The sequence below is a fragment of the Coturnix japonica genome, chromosome 11 (genome assembly GCF_054131305.1).
Source record: "Coturnix japonica strain WE chromosome 11, WE-NBRP24, whole genome shotgun sequence".
In the NCBI taxonomy this organism is placed as follows: domain Eukaryota; kingdom Metazoa; phylum Chordata; class Aves; order Galliformes; family Phasianidae; genus Coturnix; species Coturnix japonica.
This window is the reverse complement of record NC_140673.1, coordinates 19,622,071-19,643,735: the sequence shown is the minus strand read 5'-3', so window position 1 is coordinate 19,643,735 and position 21,665 is coordinate 19,622,071. Positions and strand designations below refer to the sequence as shown.

Sequence of the window (21,665 nt, the reverse complement as noted above, 5' to 3'; positions counted from 1 at the left end):
ACAGCTACACCAACAGGTAAAGACTTGAACATTTTCCCATCAGTTTTCAATCATCCACTGACTTGGGAGAGATGTTTCAGGTCTACAGAAACTGTAAGAGCTGCTAGAAGAACAAAATAAAGTAACAGGGATTACTTCAACCCCAATACATCTCTCTTCCTCCACCCCCAATTTTCTTTACTCATCTGTACATGTTAGCAATCAAATTGTCAGGTTTTTATCTTGCAGCTACTACTGAAGCTCATCCTGCGTTTGAATAAATGCTGCCAGCTTTTTTAGTTCTATTTTTGCCCCTTCACACACATACTGCTTATCTTCACTGACTGCACTGGAAAACAAGATTTGGAGGGTTATCCCTTCGTCCTCAGTGTTGCCAGTACACACCCAGAAGTTAGAGTATTTGACGAAAGAAAACTTGCAAAACAATCAAGCCTTAAAGAAAAAAAATGAATGTTACTTACTTTCAGCTCCTGCTTTAGCAGGATCAGGCAGCATCAAGCAGCACAGGATGACTGCTGGCACAGTGAGTACTGAGACACAGAAGTTAGGCACCATATTCCAAAGCAGAGCAAGTCCTCTTCAGTCTGAGGCAAGTGGTCAGCACATCCAGCGTTACAGACACAGACTTACTCCTGCAAGCCAAGGGAGGAAGAAAAATGCTTAAATACAATGCATACATTAACTGCTGACATGTCAAACTAAACTGTAAAGACATGATTAAAACACAAATACAAGTGAAATTTGACTATCTTTCCTGCTTGAGCAGCATAGCATCACACTAATACTCCTCAACCAAGCAGGCTGTTTTTAAGGGGCACAAGCTATAAAAGCATCACCATCTTCAAGTCTGCCTTCAGGTCCAGACTCTGTTACAGCCTGTTAATACATAGTTTAGTTGTTCTTACCATGTTTGTACAACAAATAGTTCTGAAGATGCACATTACCAGAAACAGTGTCTTAAGTTCACATAACTCTCCTTGTCTGCCCAAGAGAGACATGCTTCGTTGCCTACACATAATGCTTTGTGGTCAGCTATGTTCAGCGTAGCTGGACTGGTAAACAAATGGTATAGAAAAGGGCACCCTTTTGTTGCACCAACTGCACCTGAACCTCAGTAGGGTCTGAAGAATGAGACAAAACAGCTGAACAGTCAGCTTCCAGTTCATAGAGCAAATGAGAACGTCAATAGAAAATAATGGTGAAATGCCTTTAAAGAGAACATTTATCTAAAGCAAAGAGCTAAGCTTCATCCTCTCCAAAGAGGACAGGAGGGGGAGTCTAAAAGAACTGAATAACCCATCTCCAAAACAAAGCAAAAGGTCTTGGTAATTGGCTCAACCTGAAGATCTGCTTGGATACAGAAATGTAAAAAATTCTTTGAAACACAACCAGAAAGACAGGTATTAAAAAAACAAAACAAAACAAAAAACACTAAAGGTATTTCTGTATGTCTACATTCCTTAATTTTTTTTATGAGAACATACTCTACTTACTTTAAAGACAAGAGACTAAGGTTTGCCTGCTAAATCAGACATTAAAGGAGCCAGCAAGCGTCATTCCCTCAAAGTGACAACATCTTGCAGGGACAGTGGCTCACTCTTTCAGCACTAGGCATCTCACCAGAGGCTCGAGAGTCATTTAAAATAAGTCAATGTGTCTCTCCTTTGCTAAGCTGCAAGAACTATAGAAAGTTACCAGTAGGGCACTAATAGCAAAATAAATCTCACGCTGGCATTGGGTAGCCTGTGATTCAGCAGCATGCAGCACAGCAATGGGGCGATGACTTCAGACCCAAAGGCTTTCTAAGACTGCAACCAGCAGTACCTTGGTGAAGTCAGCTGTCTGGAGGTGCACATGTAAGTATCATCATTTTGGACTCCATAAGTGTTTTTCTAGCAAAGTATCTGCATGCACAGCCTGCACATGGAACAACATACGTCTTAGTGTTGGAAGAGGTTTCAAAAAATATGTTTGACTATGCTAAAAAAAGGACATTTTTTATGTTTAGCTGGATTTCTGGAAAGAGCAGCAGCTTAGGGGTTTTTTTTGCTTTTTTTTTTTTTTTTTTTTTTTGGAGAACCACAGAGCTTTTGATGGAGGTGTGCATTACATGTTATGAACACGTTTACTTCTGACAAAAACAGCGTTCAAAGAATGCCAGCAACCACAGCGTTCAGGGAAATCCACACCAAATCTCAAGAGAATCTACCTAGACAAATATTTACATTGCATCGTACTAACAAACAGCAGATCATGATTCTTCTTCATTCTGTTACTGTATTTGCACAGTAAATCTTTTCACATGTTATAATATCACACAATACAAAGAAATCTTTATTTATGCAATGCCTTCTCCAGCCAAGACATCTGAAAATACTTTACAAAATAACCTAGTTCTAACCTAGATGCAGAGCGAATACTGATCATCTCATCCCGCTTTTATTATCTCAATGAAATAAATAAATAAATAAATCCAAGTGAGCTCAGCAGCAAGATTGTGAATACAGAAAAAGGGGCTCTTCATATCAGCCACACTGGGCTCTCCATTGCTCTTCAGCCTCCATATTCTCCTCTCTCTCCCTTGCCAAAGAATTACTGAGAGCACCAGTGAAATGTCTTACACAGCGGAGACGGGCAGCTGTGTCTTTATAACAACATCAGCTCTATTTCCAACAGGAAATCCAGTTCAGCCCTCAGGCGGGCTGCCCAGTGTCAGCCAGCCCTCCAGATAAGGCTCACAGGGGAATGGGAAGAAGTGTCGGGATTAAGAGTGAAGATTACAGCTCTAAATTCTGTACGTGCGGCACTAATTTGTGCAGTCTGGAGACACAAACTCACTGAAGGACACGTTGAGCAGAATTACATCCGGCTCAAAGGCACCAGAATAGGAGGGGAAAAAAAAAACAAACAGAGGGCTGAAATTACTGTATCAAAACAAACAATGCGTATCAAACTCTTTCAGATTAGGACAGAGAACATTTTACAGGTGGTGCTGAAAACATCTTCAGCATGTATCAGACCAGACTGGGGATGAATAGCTTTCTGAGAGCTTTTTCTCTTTCATTCGCTTCCATTAACAACAAAAGTACCCAATCTAATGGTGTATCTTGAGCACAGATTATTCAGAAGTCATGTGAATGGCACCGCCACTGCCCTCATTCAGGAATAACTCTCAGGAACACAAAAACCTCAGCTAAAGAATAGGTCTCTTGATTTCTGTCTTCTTTCAGCAAATAAGATCGAGTTCACTCCCATCTCCAGCTTGATGGATTTATAACTTTCCTCTGGAGCCCATGAGATACATGCAATGCGCATCATGCAAAACTGATGAATTGCCAGTTACTCTACCAGATGCTTTATAGATTTGATCTTTTTGCAACTGTTTAGTGCTTTATAATAATTTACCATCTGGTGAAATAAGCCAGACTGCCCTATGCAAGACTGCTGTCTATGCCTCCAAAGTTAATACAGCACCTTTGCTTTTTAACAGGAATAATCTTCTCTACTTCCTCTCTCCAGAGTTGCTATCTATGAGAAACATGTCTACATACAATATTTAAAGCCCTTAAAATTGGAATGTTTTAAAATTTTATAAATCTGAGCTGCTGTCATTCTCTTTTGAAATTGAAAATATGAGAAAAGTTTCTCCAAGGGGTTCAGCTCTCTTACTTTTAGGAGTGAGGTGCTCTCTCCCTGGAGGACAGCCCAGTATTCAAAGCAAGGTGACAGGGTGTGAGCTGAAGCCCAATTCACCTTTCAAAAGCCAACATTACGCTGATAATTTTGAACAGTAACCTTGAATTAAACCTACAGGCTTCTCTTGTTCAAGTCAGAAAGGCATTATAAGGAAAATATATAAGAAAAAAAGCTATAAAACCAAGTAATGTTGGTAGGCACTGGTAATCAGCTAAACAGATGTTATAGAATCTGTGCTGCTTTGGTAGAACGAAGTCCAACAGCAAGCAATCAGCCAATGCTCTTTGACACTTACTGCCTCTTTGCCTTGACAACACCAGCCCTCCTCAAGCTGCACCTGGAGCTACCTCCAGGTGACCTCCAGCCCCTCCTTCTGAAGGCCCCCTTTTAACCTCATTGCTTCCAGCATCCCACAGCTGAAACTGCATTTGGGCTCACGGGCACTGTAGAAAAAGATCTCTTAAACATAGATGTACATTCTCACTGCTATTTCTGCATCTGGTCCTGGCAGTATTATAAACTCAACACCATGTAAGGCAAAAGGAAGCTGTAGCTAAACATTCCAGATGGCTTTGTAAAATCCTCTCTGAGTTTAGCAAGCTAAACTCCACTTTCCGCTCCAAACTCAATGTTAGAACTACCAAGTGCTAGTTTGGCAAAGGAGTAGAAAGCTGGAAAGCGCAACAAAAAGAAACAGCCAACTCAATTTAAATATAGCTGATTTTGCCCTAGGGCAGGTGGATGGAAAAGAGGAGGTCTCGAGAACATTTTTGAAACCTGCATGGTTTGATTCTTTCAGACAAGCAGAAAAAGCTGGACTCATTTAAAACAGAGCCAAGAATACCAATGGCTCATATGGTACTCGGAAATGCTGGCAATGAGCACGTCCCATAGGAAACTGCAAAGAGATTAGAAAAAGCAGTCAACTTTAAAGAGTCAAGAAGAATTGCAAAGCAGTGCTGAACAGCTCATGTCCTCTATGAACTCTTCTGGAAAATAAACTGAACTGAAGCAAAGTGTGGTGTGGGTCACTAGCCATGAACGGCACGGGGAAGGAAAGCATCCCCAAAATAAGCAGGCCCGTTCCAAAAAGAGCGACAAAAACAATGCACTGAAGTAGCTTTGTATGTTGAAGGTACTTGCAACTTTACGTATCTAACAAGTCAGCACAAAAACTGTTCTCCACAGGAATCCCTGCAGTACATCCATAGAACTGCCAGGTTTGGTTTTCAGTACTACTACTGAAACTATATTTGCTGGAGACACAGTAAGAGATTCTATTCTCTAGGAAGGTAATGCCAGTGCGTAAGCAGTATCCTTGTCTGACCTGGAAACAGAACAGTATCTTTTCATTAAGAAGCTTGAAACAATCCCATTTGGTTTTCAAGGTGGAAACTTCTTACACCTTCTCTAGACCAAGGATGGAATTTCAGAAGACATGAGGTGGATGCCACTCAGACGGTTGTGAAAAAGGGGCTAAACCTTTATTGCTTCTCCCAACTATACAAGATGTATGGATTAAAAAAAGAAAACCCCCAACAATCATTGGCTACAGCTCAACTGCTCCATTCTGTATACAACTACTCGGCTGTGCTCTGAAGGAAGAAGACAAAAACCATGAGGCACTGTTTAATTCGAGGACATCACATTGCTCACATTAAAAGTTGTAGAAGCACGGTTACATGAGAGTTAATGACTTCTGAATGTTTCACTTCACTACCTTTAGCATAGATTTCTTCGTGTTTTTCTGCAAGAAATACAGTATAAAGAGGCTTGGGGAGCACAGCAATATGGACAAAATAGACAAAATGAGTCTCATTCACTCCAACCTCCCACATGCAGGGAAAGTATTAGAGAAATTCATTGGAGACATACAGGGAAGACTGTAATACTGACACAGATTTGGGGAAGAACTTCATATGAACTTGCAGTAAAGTGGCCAGAAATTAAAGCAACTACCACAGCAGCAAAGGTATCACACCTCCAGGACCCAGGTGTGAGCAGGACTGGAGCATCAGATCCAAAACTCCCAACCATCTGGAGAGAAGGGGTGAGAAAGGCAATTTGAGAACCAGGAAGGATAAAAATCTCTGTCAAGTCACAAGCGCTAGACAGACTGGCTAAGCAAGATGGGGATTTGATAACCATCTGTAAGTACATGAAGGATACAAACACCAAGAAAGGAGTGGAGGAGTGTAATTAGCCACGAGCATACAACTGTGAGTAATGGGATGAGACAGAGCAAAAGAAACTGCACTGAATATTCTCAGTAAACCCTACAAAGCAGAAGACAGAAGAGAGAACAAACCCCAGCAGGAAAATCTTTCATCATCTGTTTGGATGGAAATAAAAAATGGGGCAGAATAAATAAATAAATAAATTCCATAATATCAGAAAAAAATATCCTGAATGCCGACAGCTTGGTGTGGTGTTGGGGCATGGGGATATACCCACCAGCAATGAACAATCCAGTGATACCTGAAAGAAGTTTTCCTCCCCTGTTTTGGTAAAGTATTAGACAGTGTGAAGCCTTGAGCTGCTTGCTGGTCTGGCTGCAGACCTCTGTGACCCTGAGCCCAAATGCTGACCCATGATGAGAGCAGCAGGAATGTGTAGGCTGAAGAAGCACACCCAGCTCCTGGCCACATCTGTTTCCAAAGATACTCCTTTCTAAAGGCATTGCTGCCTGCAGACAATCCTAGATAAAAAGGAGGATTTCTTCAAGTGAAACAAGGATTATGAAGGGCCCTGTTAAATAACCACAGCGATAAGTCAAAACGTCCACTTAAAAGATAGATCAGCCTTGAGTCTCGCGAGCCCAGCCATCATTCACGCTGAGCGCTAAGTACAGATCGCTGTAGATCACCCTATCAGTGCGTATAGGTTCTTAATGCCTGCTGTAAAGTCTCCTTAAAAGAAGCTAACTGTTGCACGCATATCACCCTTTCAACAGAGCTCTGTGTTTATGGAACAGACACAATTGCACAACCAGGTGCACAGAACATTCATGGCAGTGTGAAATCCTGCAGAAATTACAAATAAATTCAGCTTCTCCTTCACTACTGGCAACTCCACATGGGGCGGAACGTGCTTCTGTATCAGCCACTCCCACGAAGACAGAATCCCTGCACTTTTTCCACCAATGACTACAAACACAATATATTCTTAATACAAATGGCCATGTAATTATAGGCTTGCATTCAGCACAATGAAATGATTAAAATCACAAAGTACTGAGCCCTCTCCTCTAAATCCCAACTCCTTAGCATCAAGTTTCACACACCCACGATGCACAGCAGAAGGTTCTGAACTACAACAGGGAGGGAGAGCAGAGGAACACTGTCCTCCCAGTCTTGCTGCTTAGGAGGCACTGCAAGCTGACTGCTATTTACCGTACAGCTGGGGCACTGCCGCTCCTGCATCTGGCTTCAGCAATGCTGAACCCATCAGTTCTGCATCTCAGACTGACAGGAACAGGCAAAGCCGATCAGACAGATCCTGCAAGCACCAACATGACTCCAACCCAAATGGCAAGAACACGAATGATGAATCAGATGAGGGGTAATCTGTCCTTCAAGCATTCGTACGGTGCACGCTGGCTTCAGACCAAACTAAGTTCTAAACCAATCCTAATTCAAACTCGATCACTTTATTTATAATAATGCTTTTGCTCTATTCACATGTCTATTCAGCCCCTTTATTGGCCCCAGTGTAGGAATTTTCCAGGGTTCTTCTGGGTAATGAACAAATTGTAGCCTGCTCTCTGCATCGCAAGCATTTACATTTCAAGCAACTACTAGGATGGTTTTCCCTCACAGAATCCATGAAAGGCAGCCCCTACAAGAACATGATCTTTCAAGCGTTTTGTTATTTTCTCTATTTTTGCTTCAACCACAGTAAAAGGTACATAAAGAACTTTCATCTGAAAAAGTGCCTCTCTTCAACGAAAAATCCCTTTACTTTTGCTGTAAGTTCAACTATGTTTTATATAATGTAACATACTACCAGGGTCTGCTCAGTTAATACTTTCAGATTAATAGCTTATTCCAAAGCTGCTTTTGCCAAGACCTCAATTTCTGAAATTTGCTTATCTTTTATATTTAGAAAGGCCGGGCATGGTACTAGTGCTAAGTCCTCCATTACATTTTTAGCAGTTAAAAATTGATGCAGAGAAGTCATTTCCCTTTTAAGCAGTACCTTTTCTTCCTTAATTGCCACCTTTAACCTCCCATCATCTGGTAAGCCCACTTTTCACACAAGACAATGGCTGCTGATTTACTTAAATTATTTATCTTCTACTTATAGATGTTAGTTCTTCAAAGTCCACCTTAGATCCTTCAGCTCTTTTATGCTTATTATGCTTTCTACTCTCTACTAACAGTACATAGGAGCTGGATTTCCACATTTTGAAGCCCTCCTGCTTGAGCAGCTCTTCAAACCTGCCATCAAACTAAAGCCAACTTTTCCCAGTCTTGCTAACTTTTTTTTTCAGCTTTGCTTTCTCACGTTCCATTATGGTTTCAAACCACATCAATGAACTGTTGCACTATTCTCTCCACTTGTTTTCTGCTCTTAACACTTTAATTTAGGGGTTCCTTGAGTAACTTGCTCACTTCTTTAAGTTCTCCATTCTGAAGCTCAGTCATTCTCACATTTTGACCTCCAAGCCACTGACAGCACTCAGTGTGCTACGTGCACCGTGGTCATGGTCACTCATGAAGATGTGGACAGGGATTCCATGAGCAACTTTAACCTCACTGATTTGGCTACCAGCAGCTTGATAAATGTTAACCCTGAGCTCCTGCATGTGTCTGGAGCTATCTGAAGCCAGGCTATAGGAAGCTTACACAGCAAAGCCTCCATCCACCACCATTTGTGGCAGTGTAGAAAAGACCTACTGCTCTGATTCTGCTAACCCTTCTCCACAAGTCCATCAGGCTCCCAGACACATCTCAGCAGCCATCCTTGCTAGACACAGCTGCCACTAGAACAACTGGTGGCATCGCTGCTTTAGATTGGACCCAAGCCCCAGCCAGAGCCCAACCAGACCCACATCCTACAGCTCCAAAGCACAGGAGGAGGCACAGCAGCAGGTTGCCACAGGGCAGGGTTCTCCCTAACACCACCACAGCAGACATCTTATGCCATACCAGAGGGTTTATGTATCCAATTAAACTTTCTGTAATTCTCATCTTGTGAAACTATGAACATTTTCAGTGCTACATTTTGGAATTATTCTCTCCTAAAGGGTTTTGAAGTTAATTATATCTTAGTTGCTATTACTGCCTCAACCACAGATACTGCTTGAACCCCATTATTTTGTGTATTACTGAGGGCTAGAATAAGAATAGCTGCTGCTTTGGTGTGCTCCAGAGTTAGCCTTTCCAAGAAACTGCCTCTCTAACCTTTGCCCAAACATTCTGTGTGCTCAGTTTATACGCAGGTAGTTAACGTAGCCCAGTAGGGTAAATGGGCTTATTAGATTTATTAAACTGATTTCTCTCTGTGCAGAACGCCCCCAGCATCCTGCAGTCCTCTGGCTTGGGAGGCATTTGGCTGTTACCATGGAAGACAGCACCCAGAAATTCCCTCTGCAACTAATAAGCAGCAACTATGAAAGCACAAGTCTCATGCAATTGCATTCTGTATGAAAAATGAAAGCTGTTCCTGTAACCTATAAAGAAACAGAGACGCAATCAAGCTTATTACAATAAGATGCTAAATTTATGATTACTCTTTTCTTCCTCCCTACTCAAGCTCCCTCACTTTTCCGTGTGAGAATAAAAACACCCTCTGAGGTAGCACACACAGAGATCGCTCCAGAAGTAATGCCTCCTATTTATTTCCATGGAAACTACAGAGACAAACAGCACTATTATACTACTTGGTAGAGCAAATTCTCAATTTCAAAACGCTATTTTTTAACGTAGTGGCCACCATCAGCTGTGCATTTCTATTAGCAATGAGCCTGCATGCAACGCTTACAGAAATCTGCACCAGCAGAGGTGACCCAGCTTTTCACAGCTATTTAACAGCTTTGTTGCTGGGAAAACGTTGCTCACACAGACCATTTTTCATTGACCCACACAGACAGATGACAGAAGGTGCCCAATACCAACTATAGAGTAGATGTGGGAGGACAATCCAGCCAAAGCTGGCAACATGCTCTACAGAATTCAATCTGACATGGGAACTGGTCTTGTAGTGCTGCAAGAGAAAGGCTGTCTTCCATTATGGCTTGATGCTGTGTGTTCAAGCCTTCAGCTCAGTCAGCATTGTGATGTAGTGGTCAGAGTCAGTGGTTTATCTGGGATCCCTTTCCAATCCCAAAGGACAGTGTGCACCACTCTTCTCACTGAGGGCCAAATCTTGAACTTTTCCTTCAGTGAGGAATTGACATGTCAACTCTTCATGGAGCCACCTCTGACATCATAGCCCACAAAATGAAATAGGAGGCATTACCTTCAGAGCAGCCCTCCCACTATACAGTGTCCAAGACACATTAAAGGCATGCAAATAAGCATGCCTAGGCATAATATAATACTTATGTAAGATGAAGAAACGAGAGGTCTGTAAATTAAGAAATCCTGCACTGACAGTATAAAGCCAATCTCTTAGCAGCATCCCAGGCCAGACCAGGCTTTCACACCACACAGCAAATCCCAGATACTCTGCACAATCAAGCAAGTTAAAATATTTCCCTGCTCCCATTTCTGCACATACTGCTGTGAACCCACAGGCATGGAGCACACCCTGCAGCGTGCACGCAGCTGCAGGTAGTGATGCACCAGGTGCTGCAGATTCACAGGGCCCGCAACCTTATCAGTGATGCACAACCTCATCTCCATCAGACTGAAGAGATGAGAAAAGGTGGGAGGCTAAAAATATTCTGTACATTTTAATGAGCCTGTGCAATTGCCTCTCCCAGCCTCAAAGAAATCCCAACCATGCAGCAAAGTAAACAGCATTACCTGTCAGGTAAGCAGGGCACACGGCCACCTGTGCACACTTCTTGCTGCTCCCTCCTATGGACCCCACACACCATATTATCTGATATAAATGCATGTGGACTTTTTACTTAAACATCCTGCATTGTTTCTGGTTCTACCGTAACTTTGGGACTGAAAAGAAAACAAACAAAATCACCCCTGCTTCTTTGAGAAGGCAGCTTTAAAGTATATATATGTGTATATATTTTATATATGTGCTCTTTACCAGTGGAATGGTATCATGCAAATAGTCAGAGTCAAGATTAAGCTGAATTCTAATAAATGATCCACCTGAAAAAAAAAGCGACGTACCTCACAGAAAACCTGCCCTTTTGCAATGGAGTCTTCTGCCAATAGCAGACAGAAAGACCTTTAGAAAATAAGACAACCCATATGTCACATCCAGGAACCTCACAGCTTTGCTATTGAAATTATCCCCTCTCCTTCCAGGTCATCATCCATACATGCCCTTCAGTAGATGTGAGCAGGTCTACCTAAAGTGCAGCTACTTGGAATAACATTCAGTAAAATCTAAGGAAAGAAAATCACCACCAGTTGTTTTTTAATCCATTCATACATTAGCGTGCCGAAGAGCATACTTGGAGCCAATGAAATCTGATTCAATGTACAATTTACAGTACTTAGGAGGAAAGCTATTTTAATTTCATTAGTTGCCAGAATGTAAAATCCCAAAGGCAAAAGCTTTCGGCAGAAAAAGCAGAACAGCTCTTCAAGGGGAAAGACATTACCCAGCTCAATGAAAAGCAAAGGAAAGGTTAAGTGCAACCTGGTTAAGCATGATTCCATGGCAAGGAGACAGCCCTTGGTTCACACATGGCTGTTAAACAGTCAGCATGAGACACAGCACCCTGCTCACCACATCCAAACACAGCACACCAACAGCAGCCAGAACAACTCCTTGGTTGCCAATAAACAAGCGCTCCAAGGCCCTCAGCAACATACAATGCGTGTGCTCCAAGTTTCAGGCATTTACTTTAGGATATGAAGTGTCACCAGATGTCCAAGCTTTTTCTTACCTGCAGACCAGTGCCTCAAAGGAATTCTGATAACATTCCTTCTAGATGTTCATCTGCTCAAGTTCATCAACTTGAACTTGGCAAACTATGCTTGCACTCGTACAGTACTCAGCAGTCTGCTGGAGCACGACCAGAGAAGGACCACAAAAACAGCCCATGGAATGGAACAACTCTTCTGTAGAACAGGCTGAGAGAACTGGGGCTGTTCAGCCTGGAGAAGAGAAGGCTGCGAGGTGGTGACATGATAACGGCCTTTCAGTATCTAAAAGGGAGCTACAGAAAAGAAGGGGACAGACAGAGGAGTTGGACTGGATGTCCTTTAAAGGTCTCTTCTAACTCTAAGGATTCTATGATTAGTTGCCCATTGGCTTAAGAGCTTTTCTCAGTGCAAGGGCCAGTAAGCAAGTCAAGATGCACCTCACTCTTCCCAATGCCCTTTTCCCATCATAGCACCCCAATGAGTAGGATCCCTGTATTTCCCTTCCCACTGAACAAAGCTGGTGCTAGAGCTCATGGCCTTTGCTGTTGACCTTCATTACACAGAGGGATGCTGCATCACTCAAACCCTCCCAGCAATACAATGCAAGGCACACTCGCTTCTTGAGAGCTCTTTTATCCTTGTGGTTTTTAATAATTATGCAGATACACAAAGAGCTTGCAATCAGTGTACTTTAAATTAAATTTTAACCAATTTATAAAGTATTAAAACCCACAATTTTTTATAACATTTAAATTGTAATATTACAGAATTCATCTGGTACCACCTAATTGAAATTCTAAATGAGCAGCAATTAACAAGCTATTTTATGGTGCCTAAGTCCAAAATAAACAAGGTCAGGATGGTCCTGCAGAAGGAGCTGCTACTGTGCCTTTGGGATGCACTCATTCCCCTCCCTCTGCATCAGAGCATTCCATTCTGGAAACTATAGATAGCATCACCCACCAAGAACAGGGCCTGCAGTACTGCAGGAGCCTCACTGGAAATGAGGCATGCCAACATTACAGTGCTGCTGGGGAAGGTAACAGCAGCCCCAGTGTGACCAAATACCATCACCCACCAGGAAGCAAAGACTCAAAAATGGGATGGGTTGAAGACGGGAATGAAGGAGTCATTCCTTCAGTGCAGAAGCCAGCAGCACTTACTGTTTGAAGAAACGAGTTCATCTTGGCATAGAGGATATTTTGAATCTACTCAGCACTTAGGAGTTAGGCTGAATTGAAGACAGCCACCAATCTCAGGCCAGAAATTCCAGGACATGTCCCACTGACTTGGATGCCGTCCCAGAAATTTCTTAGAAGATGTCAGCTCCTTCACGCCCTGGCTACTAAATTAAGTCCCTCTCCCTGGTTAGCATCTAGGGAAGGTTTTAAAAGTCACTATTTAAGGAAGATATCCCATCAACAGCATTTTATGGATCAATTAGCAAAGGTCCAAAGCCCAAAGCATTTGCTTTACCTTTTGCTGACAGATGAGGCTTAAATTTTAATCCTGTATTATATTAATTTCAAAAGTGAAGTTCTTGAGTCAAAATGTGAAGGGGAAAAATATTAAACCTAAATCACACACAGCATACAAGGTGATTTTCTCTTCTCAGAGCAAAGAGAAGGCTCCTGAAAAGGGCTTTGTGACAGACTCGCACATCTGCCTTCTGTTTTTCCCTTTACTACATGTTCCCTGTCTTTTAGCAGAACCGAATTTCCAAGTTCCCAGGAAACAGCACTGGGAGAACAGGGGCCATTTCCCTCTGCAGCAGGTGGCAGAGCAGACACTCACCACACACAGCCATATTTTGAACTAGCATTAAAGACATTCAGAAAAGTATCAGCCTTGTAAATGGAAGAATAAACTACCCAGGGTACTCTCAGGGCTAAAGCAGCAATCCAGCTCAGGGAGATGTTAGCAATAGTCAACACCGGCTTTATGCATGCAGGTGCTTTATGAGGGTCAAATTTGTTTACAGCCCTTTTAAGGAGAACACGAAGGAAGCTAACAAGCTACTCCTTGTGAGGCATGCCAAGCCTGGGGAGAGGGACTCCTAGCAAACTGTCCTCTGCACAGCACCAAAGGCAGCTTGAGGCATTGCAGCCCTGCACAAGCAGAACCTCCGTGGTACAGAGCTCGGTATTTGGGGTCTCAGCAGTACCGAGCTCAGTGCAGATATGTTCTGGGCTGTCCTTCAGCTGAGCCTGGAGCTATGGGTATCCCTCTTGCACAGGAACCAGTTCATTTCAATCAGGAATGGCTTCAGAGCACCCAGCAGTGCAGCCACCCTGCTCTGTCCAGATGGAATTGTCTTCCATCTGCTGTGTCTCCCAAGGGATTCTGTGCTGTCTGAAAGAACTTCCATAAATGAAAAGTAAATCCTAAAAAACCTGAACGGAGCTGGTCATCTCTGGAAAAAGGAAATCCTTCCAGAGCAAAGGTAGCAGAAAACCACAAGGGCTGAAATGGGCAGCCAGGACCTGTCACACCTCTCCACCAGCAGCAAACCACACCATCAGATCACACAGCACAGCTGCAGGAACCCAGCAGCTCCTGCAGCTCACCACAAACCCCCAAATACTGCCCCATGCTTCTGCCTGCCTGCACTCAGTCCCACCTGCACATGGACACATGAGGAAGGACAAACCAAATCACACAGGCAGCCACTGCCTTACACACCAACCCAACCACTCGGCAGACAGTCAAATGAACCAGGAATTAAACAATTCAACTGCCCAGGAAACCCCACCACCCCTGAACCCTTTTCCATCAGCTGTACAAGAGAGTTTCCAGCAAGTTACTGGAGGTAGAAAACTGCATCCACTTGGCTCTTTGTTTCTGAAAGCATTCTGCTTGGATTTATCCCGCTACACGGAAACCAAACTTACTTCAGCTGAATGAGAATCCTATAAGCCCCTCTTTCCTCACCGGAGAGTGGGAACAAGGAGAACAGCTAGTGCCTTCTTGCTTTGCTGAATTCATTATATTAAACCAAAAGCAATGTCATCTTAACTTGAAAGGACTTTTAAAAGAGCTTGAAGCAATTCTGCTGCTGCAGCATTTTTGTATTTTGGATTAACTACAAGCCTTCTTAACCCCTCTGAGTTTGTAAACGCACATTCCCATATCCTCCAAAGCTTTCAGGGCAGTCAATCTCGACAATGTTAGCAAGCTGAGAGTTAAGTCATACACTGGGTGTAAGTGGTGTAATTTGAGCTCCTCTACAAGTTGAAGAAGTCCAAGTTTAAGGTATTTTTGTCCACAAGAAAGGACCTGCAGAATCTGGTAAATTATCTCAGACATTCCACATGTCTCATGTGCAATTCCCCCATTAGCATCCCAGGCTCAGGGGGGCAATGAAAAGGTCAAAGTCCTATTACAGCAGAGAGTGCTAAAATGTTATTTAATGTTACCTTTAAGACTTTTCCAGTTAGTATCAACACAAAGATTTCTGTCTCCAGGGAGTTGGTAAATTCATTATTACCACCACAGACTGTTAAAGCTTTCTTATACAGGACTTAAACTACTCAAGTGTAACAGACGCTTGGAAAAAACCTTAGCAGCAAGTTTCTTAAAATGAAATATTAAAAAAAATCTTTGCCACCAATAACTAGTTTGATGTAGTATGTCATGTTCCTGGACAGCTAAAAGCCTTAGGCAGATACGCAGAGAAAAGCAGCAAAGCATCTCATCAGTCTTTTGTTTATTAAACCCCAAGTTTATTCAAGTGGCTTTGAATCCTGAGCTGTACAAAGTCTTCCGAGCCACTCAGTGATCAACTGCTGATAATGGGGGGCAGAGAGAATCAAAACAGTCCCTTAACTTTATTAACTTGCAGGGAAAGCATCAGACTGCAAATCCTTTCATCTCCGCTCACACAGCCTAAGAACAGTGAGGGCAACAGTGAGCAGAACCAGCACTATTAGGGCTATTGGGCACTTCATGAGCATGGCATGACCCTACAACCCTCACAAAAAACCTTCCTGGACACAACTCTCTTCTAATGCACTGACTTTTATAAAAATCTCTTCCTGCAGAACTAAGTATACTGAGGTTTTACGTGTCTGACATCAGAGAGCAGACAGGCTCACACTGCCTGTGAAGTTACTGATGTAACAGCACCATTTCAGAAGATGCTTTCTCCTAAGCAGTGTCACAGCCGGGGCAGGCTGACCTGTTTATTCATGTGTCAAGTCCTCTCATTCACCCTAGTTAAAGAGGTGACAGGAAGCAAGGAGAGCAATGGCCCATTGCTATGGGTATTTCACCACAGGCTGTTCTTTGCTCACTGCATTCAGCCAGAAGGCCCACAAGCATTTCACAGCAAGGACAAGAGGGACACTTCTTTATGACATTACTTTATAGCTGCTCTCTTCCCCCATCTTCCTCCTCACCCTAAACTTTAGCAGACAGCCCCGGTGCTTGCATCACTGTGACTCTGCAGTGCTTCTGTGTCCATCCACCCAAACAGCAGTCACACAGCAGCACAGCCAGGCTCTGTCCCACTGTGCATAGGACACAGTCACACAACAACCACAGACCCAATTTCAAATGCACTTCTAAGATTTCCTCCAGCTCGACATATTTCAGGGCAGGCTATGCCATAGCTGTAGATTAAAGGCTGCCAAGCAGGGCCAAAGCTGCCTGAGATGCATGTTGCCTAGAGGAGATGGACAGAGAAAAAGGGAGATACAAACTGTCCCAAGTCAGTGCAATTTGACAAGAGCCATTTAGACTCTGCCCATTCACCAAGTGAGACAGAAAGTCATTTATATAAATAAAATTACTTCAAAAGAGTGCCTTACAGACCTGCATTGTCAATCATTTCCTTACTGAACTCAATGAAAACACACACACACCATTCAGACTGAAGAGCTGCAGCATCCACAGGCCTTGCTGCAGAGCTTAGGATGGTACAGGTTCCGTTACAACATGCCCTGCCCCTGCCGAAACCCAGACACAGCCATTCCTAGCACTGATAGGGGTCTGAGTGGCCCCTGGGGTCACTCATACCTCACCACTGGGGCTGCAGATCCCATTCCCTTACTGTTTTTCCTCACACATTCTCCACCGTTCAAGCACGGTTCAGAACAGCCAAAAGGATGCCACCTGCATTCTCAGCTCAGCACATCACTCAGTAGCTGAGATGATTTCCAAAGAAGGAACCCAACTTTTTTCTGGTTAGTTTACTGCAAGCATAATTCACTTCTATGCCACTAGTGCCTTCAGTGGTGCACCCAGTCCAACCCCCAGCACAGGGAGGGACAAGCATGTACTCACAACAGGCTGCACGCTGGAGGAACAGCATTAGCAGGGAAGCATACACCATGGCTGACTGCATCACCTTACTGATCCATTAGCATTTGGTCAATGACAAGAGAAGTACAGCCTTTCCTCCCCTTAAGTAAGGCACTAATCTATTACAACTCTACAAGCCAGGGTAATTAATCAAAAGTCTATCATGCCACATAAAATGAAAATGGCTCTAAGATGTGCCTGTACACACCAATTAATTATTAAAGGCGCATTAGCTGAAGCTTTTCACCTGCCATTTACAACAGGGATAAATGACAGGACACACACATCGCCAGCACAGCTCTCACCACCCACAGCCCCAGGGCCCATCTGTGCTTCAGGGATGTGGGCACAGCAGCAGCACAGCCACAGGGGCAGCCCCTCCAAGCACCTGCATGTGTGTGCCTGACATTTCCACTTCTGCTGTAAAATCAAGTCCTCAAGCAACAAGACGAGGGCTTCCTGAATGGCAGAGCGAGCGTTCCTAGAAACCACCAACCGTGTTGTTTGCAGCTGTGTGCACGCTGCTCTAATCAATGGGAGCACTTAGCATGATGAGTACATACTAGCAAGAAACAAACCCCAGTCCCTTCTGCCACGGCTGCATCTTCTTCCAGACCAACCGATGAATCAGGACCGCCAGCGAAGCACAGAGAGGGCTGGTACTTAATTAAGGCTCCAGAGCAGGCAGAAATCCCCTCCGCAGCACACAAGCCAAGAACAGATGACGGCACAGCAGCTTCAGACTCCCCCATATTTCTACCACTTACGACCTGAGCTTTATTCTAATTGCACAAATTGAAGAATGATTAGCAGTTGTGTGGACATTAAATGCCCTGTTGATGCAACCGAAACGGATTTGCTTTATTCAGAGTGATTACTTAAGGCCATAGCTGTGAAACTAGAATGAATCAAAATGAAAACATACATTAGAAACACAAAACATCACCTCAGAAATGAGGAGGGTGGCAATAGAGCCTCAGTAATAATCTGGAAGCTACATGCTTGAACATCAAGCTTCCCAGAAATGGAGAAGCAGGCACTTTTTTCATGTAATACCATAAACCTCCAACAATGTGATTTTCATCCTTTACAGTCTCTGAAATGAACTTTTACGAGTACAAACACTAACGAAATTTATCCAGTGTATTTTTTTCCCATCAGGCCTCCATATACCAATCCATATCCAATTTCACCATAGATTTTTTTTTTTTTTTTCCTCTGAAAAGCATTATGAACAATTTTCAGGACTAGCAGAAATACAGGGTCAAGACAGAGACCAGTTTCCATTAAGGCAAGCAGTGCAGCCCTGACATCTCCAGCTGCCTGTACTGCAGCAACCTGCGTTGGCATCACCTTTGCTAGCGAACAACCAAAGGGGCATCAGCACTTCTGGTGACCTTTGGGAGGTAAACACCAACCTACAGCCTCCAACATTTTTGTCTCCTCTGCCACTGTTCACAGTTGAGCAGTGAGAAAATAGGACGGCAGAGTGGCTGCAAGCCACCCCAGCCCTTTCAGACTTCACTCTTAATACGATTACCTAAGAATATGCTAAGTTTACCCAGCTACCAGTCACCTCATTAACCCTAGCAAAAAAGCAACTAACATAAAGAAAGGTCAAATATCAGTATTTTTAAGAGCCATGCTTTTTTCCTCAGCACATTCATCTAAGAAGTGGATCTTGAGAGCTAAGGCTCTGGCTGTTAACCAGCTACTTTCCCTCTCCCCACAGAGGAAGAAATTGTGTTTCACTCTGACAGCAACAGATGATGTTACAGTCATTACAGCTGTTTCTGAACAGTTTTAAACTACAGTCATATTTCAGAGCTACCTGCCAGAGCTCTTGTTCAAAACTTTCATCTCTCAATGTATTGTTTTCAAGAGCAGCTTTTAGATTCAGCTGTCCAAGTCATCAGGAACACAGAACAAAATGCATACTTGAAGGTGGATGATACAAGGCCTCCCTGCTGCTTTCTGAATAAAATTCAGTCTTCCTTACCTGCAGCTTCCCAGACTGGATGACCAGATTTTGCAGGTGAAAAACCCCAGGAGAAGGTTCCCTAAAGGCAGCAGTGGGTCCGGCAGAGCCCTTATTGGACACCTTCCTCCCCATGACATGCAGCCCCTACATCAGCCTCAGCCACTCTGCCCCTCTGGGTTTTACTTTGCCAGCAGCTCTCTTTGTTTTTATTGAACTTCAGCACAGACCTGCTAAGAGGTTCTTTCCAAAAGACTTTCCTATATGATGTATACGCCTCATATTCACGCATTATTTGTGCATATTTTATATTTATGTACCTTTATTTATGTAAAAACGCTTCCGTGCACATATTTTATCATCAAGGCATCGTGATTTTCCTCTGAGCAGCTTCACCACCCCTACTTGCTTTGCTTTCACACTGCACAGAGCACAGCAGGGGGATGTGCTTACAGCAGCAGGGCGGTGTGGAGCTCCCATCCTAATCCAACACAAGGACACTGGTGGCCTTGCCACATACCTACACACTGGCACCTTCCAATTCTAAAGCCAATGAGAGCACTCATCTCCCTCCTGGACACTGTGAGAACAGATTTTAAAGAACTATGAAACTGTGAAAGAGTAAATACCTCTTTTCCACCTTAAGAAAAGCCTAAAAATGCATATTTTATCTCCCGTAACCCTGTGACAACAGTGGTTCAGCTTCAGCAGAAGAACAATGAGATAAGAAATCAAAATGGTCACCTCTCTGCCGATGGTGCAAAAACACTGTATTTACCAGCACTTTCACATACTGACTTTAGACTAACCGCTGTCTCCTAATAGCAATCGCAGAAATGACCATTTCAAAAACGCTGTCATCCAAATGTCATGAAACAAAAGAATAAAAGATCCCCTCCCTGTGACACATCCAGCTCCCTGCATCTCCTCTGGCATCCAGGGGCTGGCGTAAGCACGGGACCAGCACTGCAGCTCAGGTGCACTCCTCCTGCCCTGCTGCCCTCCACCACTCTGCAGAAGAGGGTCCCGTTGGTGCTTATTTCTATAATTACACACCAACAATTAGCTGGAATCTCAGTGGGCTGCACTTGTCACCTGTTAGCAGGGCTCCACAAAGAAGGGCTCTAACTAAGCGTGGCAGATGGAGCTATATATCCTGCCCATCTCTAGAGAGCAGATTTGTAATGCAAAGCGCTGAATTCAAGACACGGCCTGTGGATACATGGAAGCAATCAGAACCAAACGGATTAAACAAGGCCCGGGTCCTTGCATGGTGCACAGAATACTAAACAGCAGCAGGGATCCCTCAGAGAGGGGGACAAGTGCATGGCGAGCCACGCGCCAGCCACATTGTCACTGCATGCTACTTTTTAGAAACACCCAGCAATGACTCTGCAACCACCAACCCAAAGACACCCAGCAAATGTTGGCACTTTCTGCCCAAAACACTGAGGTGTGACCCTGGAGTTGCCTCTGCTCAGCTGTGGGGAAAGCGACCCTGTGATGCACAGAGCCGCCCAGCCCTCAAACTCAAATGTGCAGTACTGCAGGTCAGGAGTTAAATTCAGGTCAGCAGCCTGGCCTTGTACAACCCCAGAGAAATTACACTTCCTCCAGCTGACTGAAGCACATCTGCTGATCCAGAGCAGGAGAAGCCAGGCCAAAGCTGGGCTGGGCACCAGGACAAGAAGGGGCCATGCAGCTGCTCTTCCCCCTGCCCCAAGAGACACGTGCTGTGCTTCCAGCTCCGGTATTTATGGCTGCGGCATCCAGTCACACCTTCCCGCTCTGCCTTTCCCTGCTACACTACAGCATATTTTTAAACCCTTGCAGTGGGATCTGTGCTTTCCCTTCTCAGCACCGATCTGGCTTCACAGACCTCCCACTCGTTTTGCTTCAGCGGCTGATGGAAGAGGAGCAGCACCAGCAGCCCTCAGAGCTCTCACAGGCAGGCTCACGCCGGCAGGTACAGTCTGCCTCAAACAGCACCAGAAAGATGGAATTCAGACTTCTAACAGCTCCTCCAACGAGACACAAAAGAAAACCATTCTTAGAGCTGTTCTTATTCCCCCACTGCTCAACAAAACGTTTCCCTTCAGAACAGCAGAGCCAGCCCCACTTGTTACCTCACCACCCTACAGCTCTGAGCGGCTGCTGTCACCTTGTCCCACTGCAATGAATGGTACTGACATGAACAGCAGCCACGCTATGAGCACACACGGTTCATGCGATGCTTTGCAGACACCATCATGCAGCATGGGCCCCATAACCAAGTGCACTTCAGGGCTTAGGGAGAAGTAGTTTTGGCTGCCCAGCAGTGCTCACACACTGGTTTCCCAATACACATACTGCTGAGCTGCTATGCTGCCAGCAGGCTCAGCAGCCCAGCATGTGCACAAAATGCCTGACATACCCATACACACATAAAGAGCAATTGAATAGTCGGAATATTCAGAGGCACTTACATGATCCTGAGGAACACTTCTTGATCTGGGTGAATGGATTTCAGATGAAATAGATGCTGGAGCAACCCTTCTCCTCTCTGAATCCCTCCCCCCAGTCCCCACCCCCCAATGGTTTCTTGGGGGTTCAGGTTCTCATTTTTTATTTATTGCCAGTTTCTAACATTGACAGAAATTTTGTCATTCCACCAGATTTTATTCCCTGCTATCTGGCAAATGCTG

At 44.0% G+C, this 21,665-nt stretch overlaps 1 protein-coding gene across 33 annotated transcripts in view; it reads right to left on the bottom strand.

The window, feature by feature from the left end:
* Positions 1 to 21,665, bottom strand: part of PTPRF (protein tyrosine phosphatase receptor type F) — a 332,623-nt gene that overhangs the window by 212,922 nt on the left and 98,036 nt on the right. For 31 of the 33 annotated variants that reach the window (XM_085512298.1, XM_085512304.1, XM_085512291.1 and 28 more), the window contains one exon: positions 462 to 632. In XM_085512298.1, the coding sequence (XP_085368424.1) occupies positions 462 to 555 (94 nt within the window). In that variant the 5' untranslated portion in view covers positions 556 to 632. Of the gene's footprint in view, positions 1 to 461; positions 633 to 14,593; positions 14,858 to 21,665 lie in introns of those variants that run through there. The other 2 variants (XM_085512293.1, XM_085512305.1) reach the window with 1 other exon arrangement.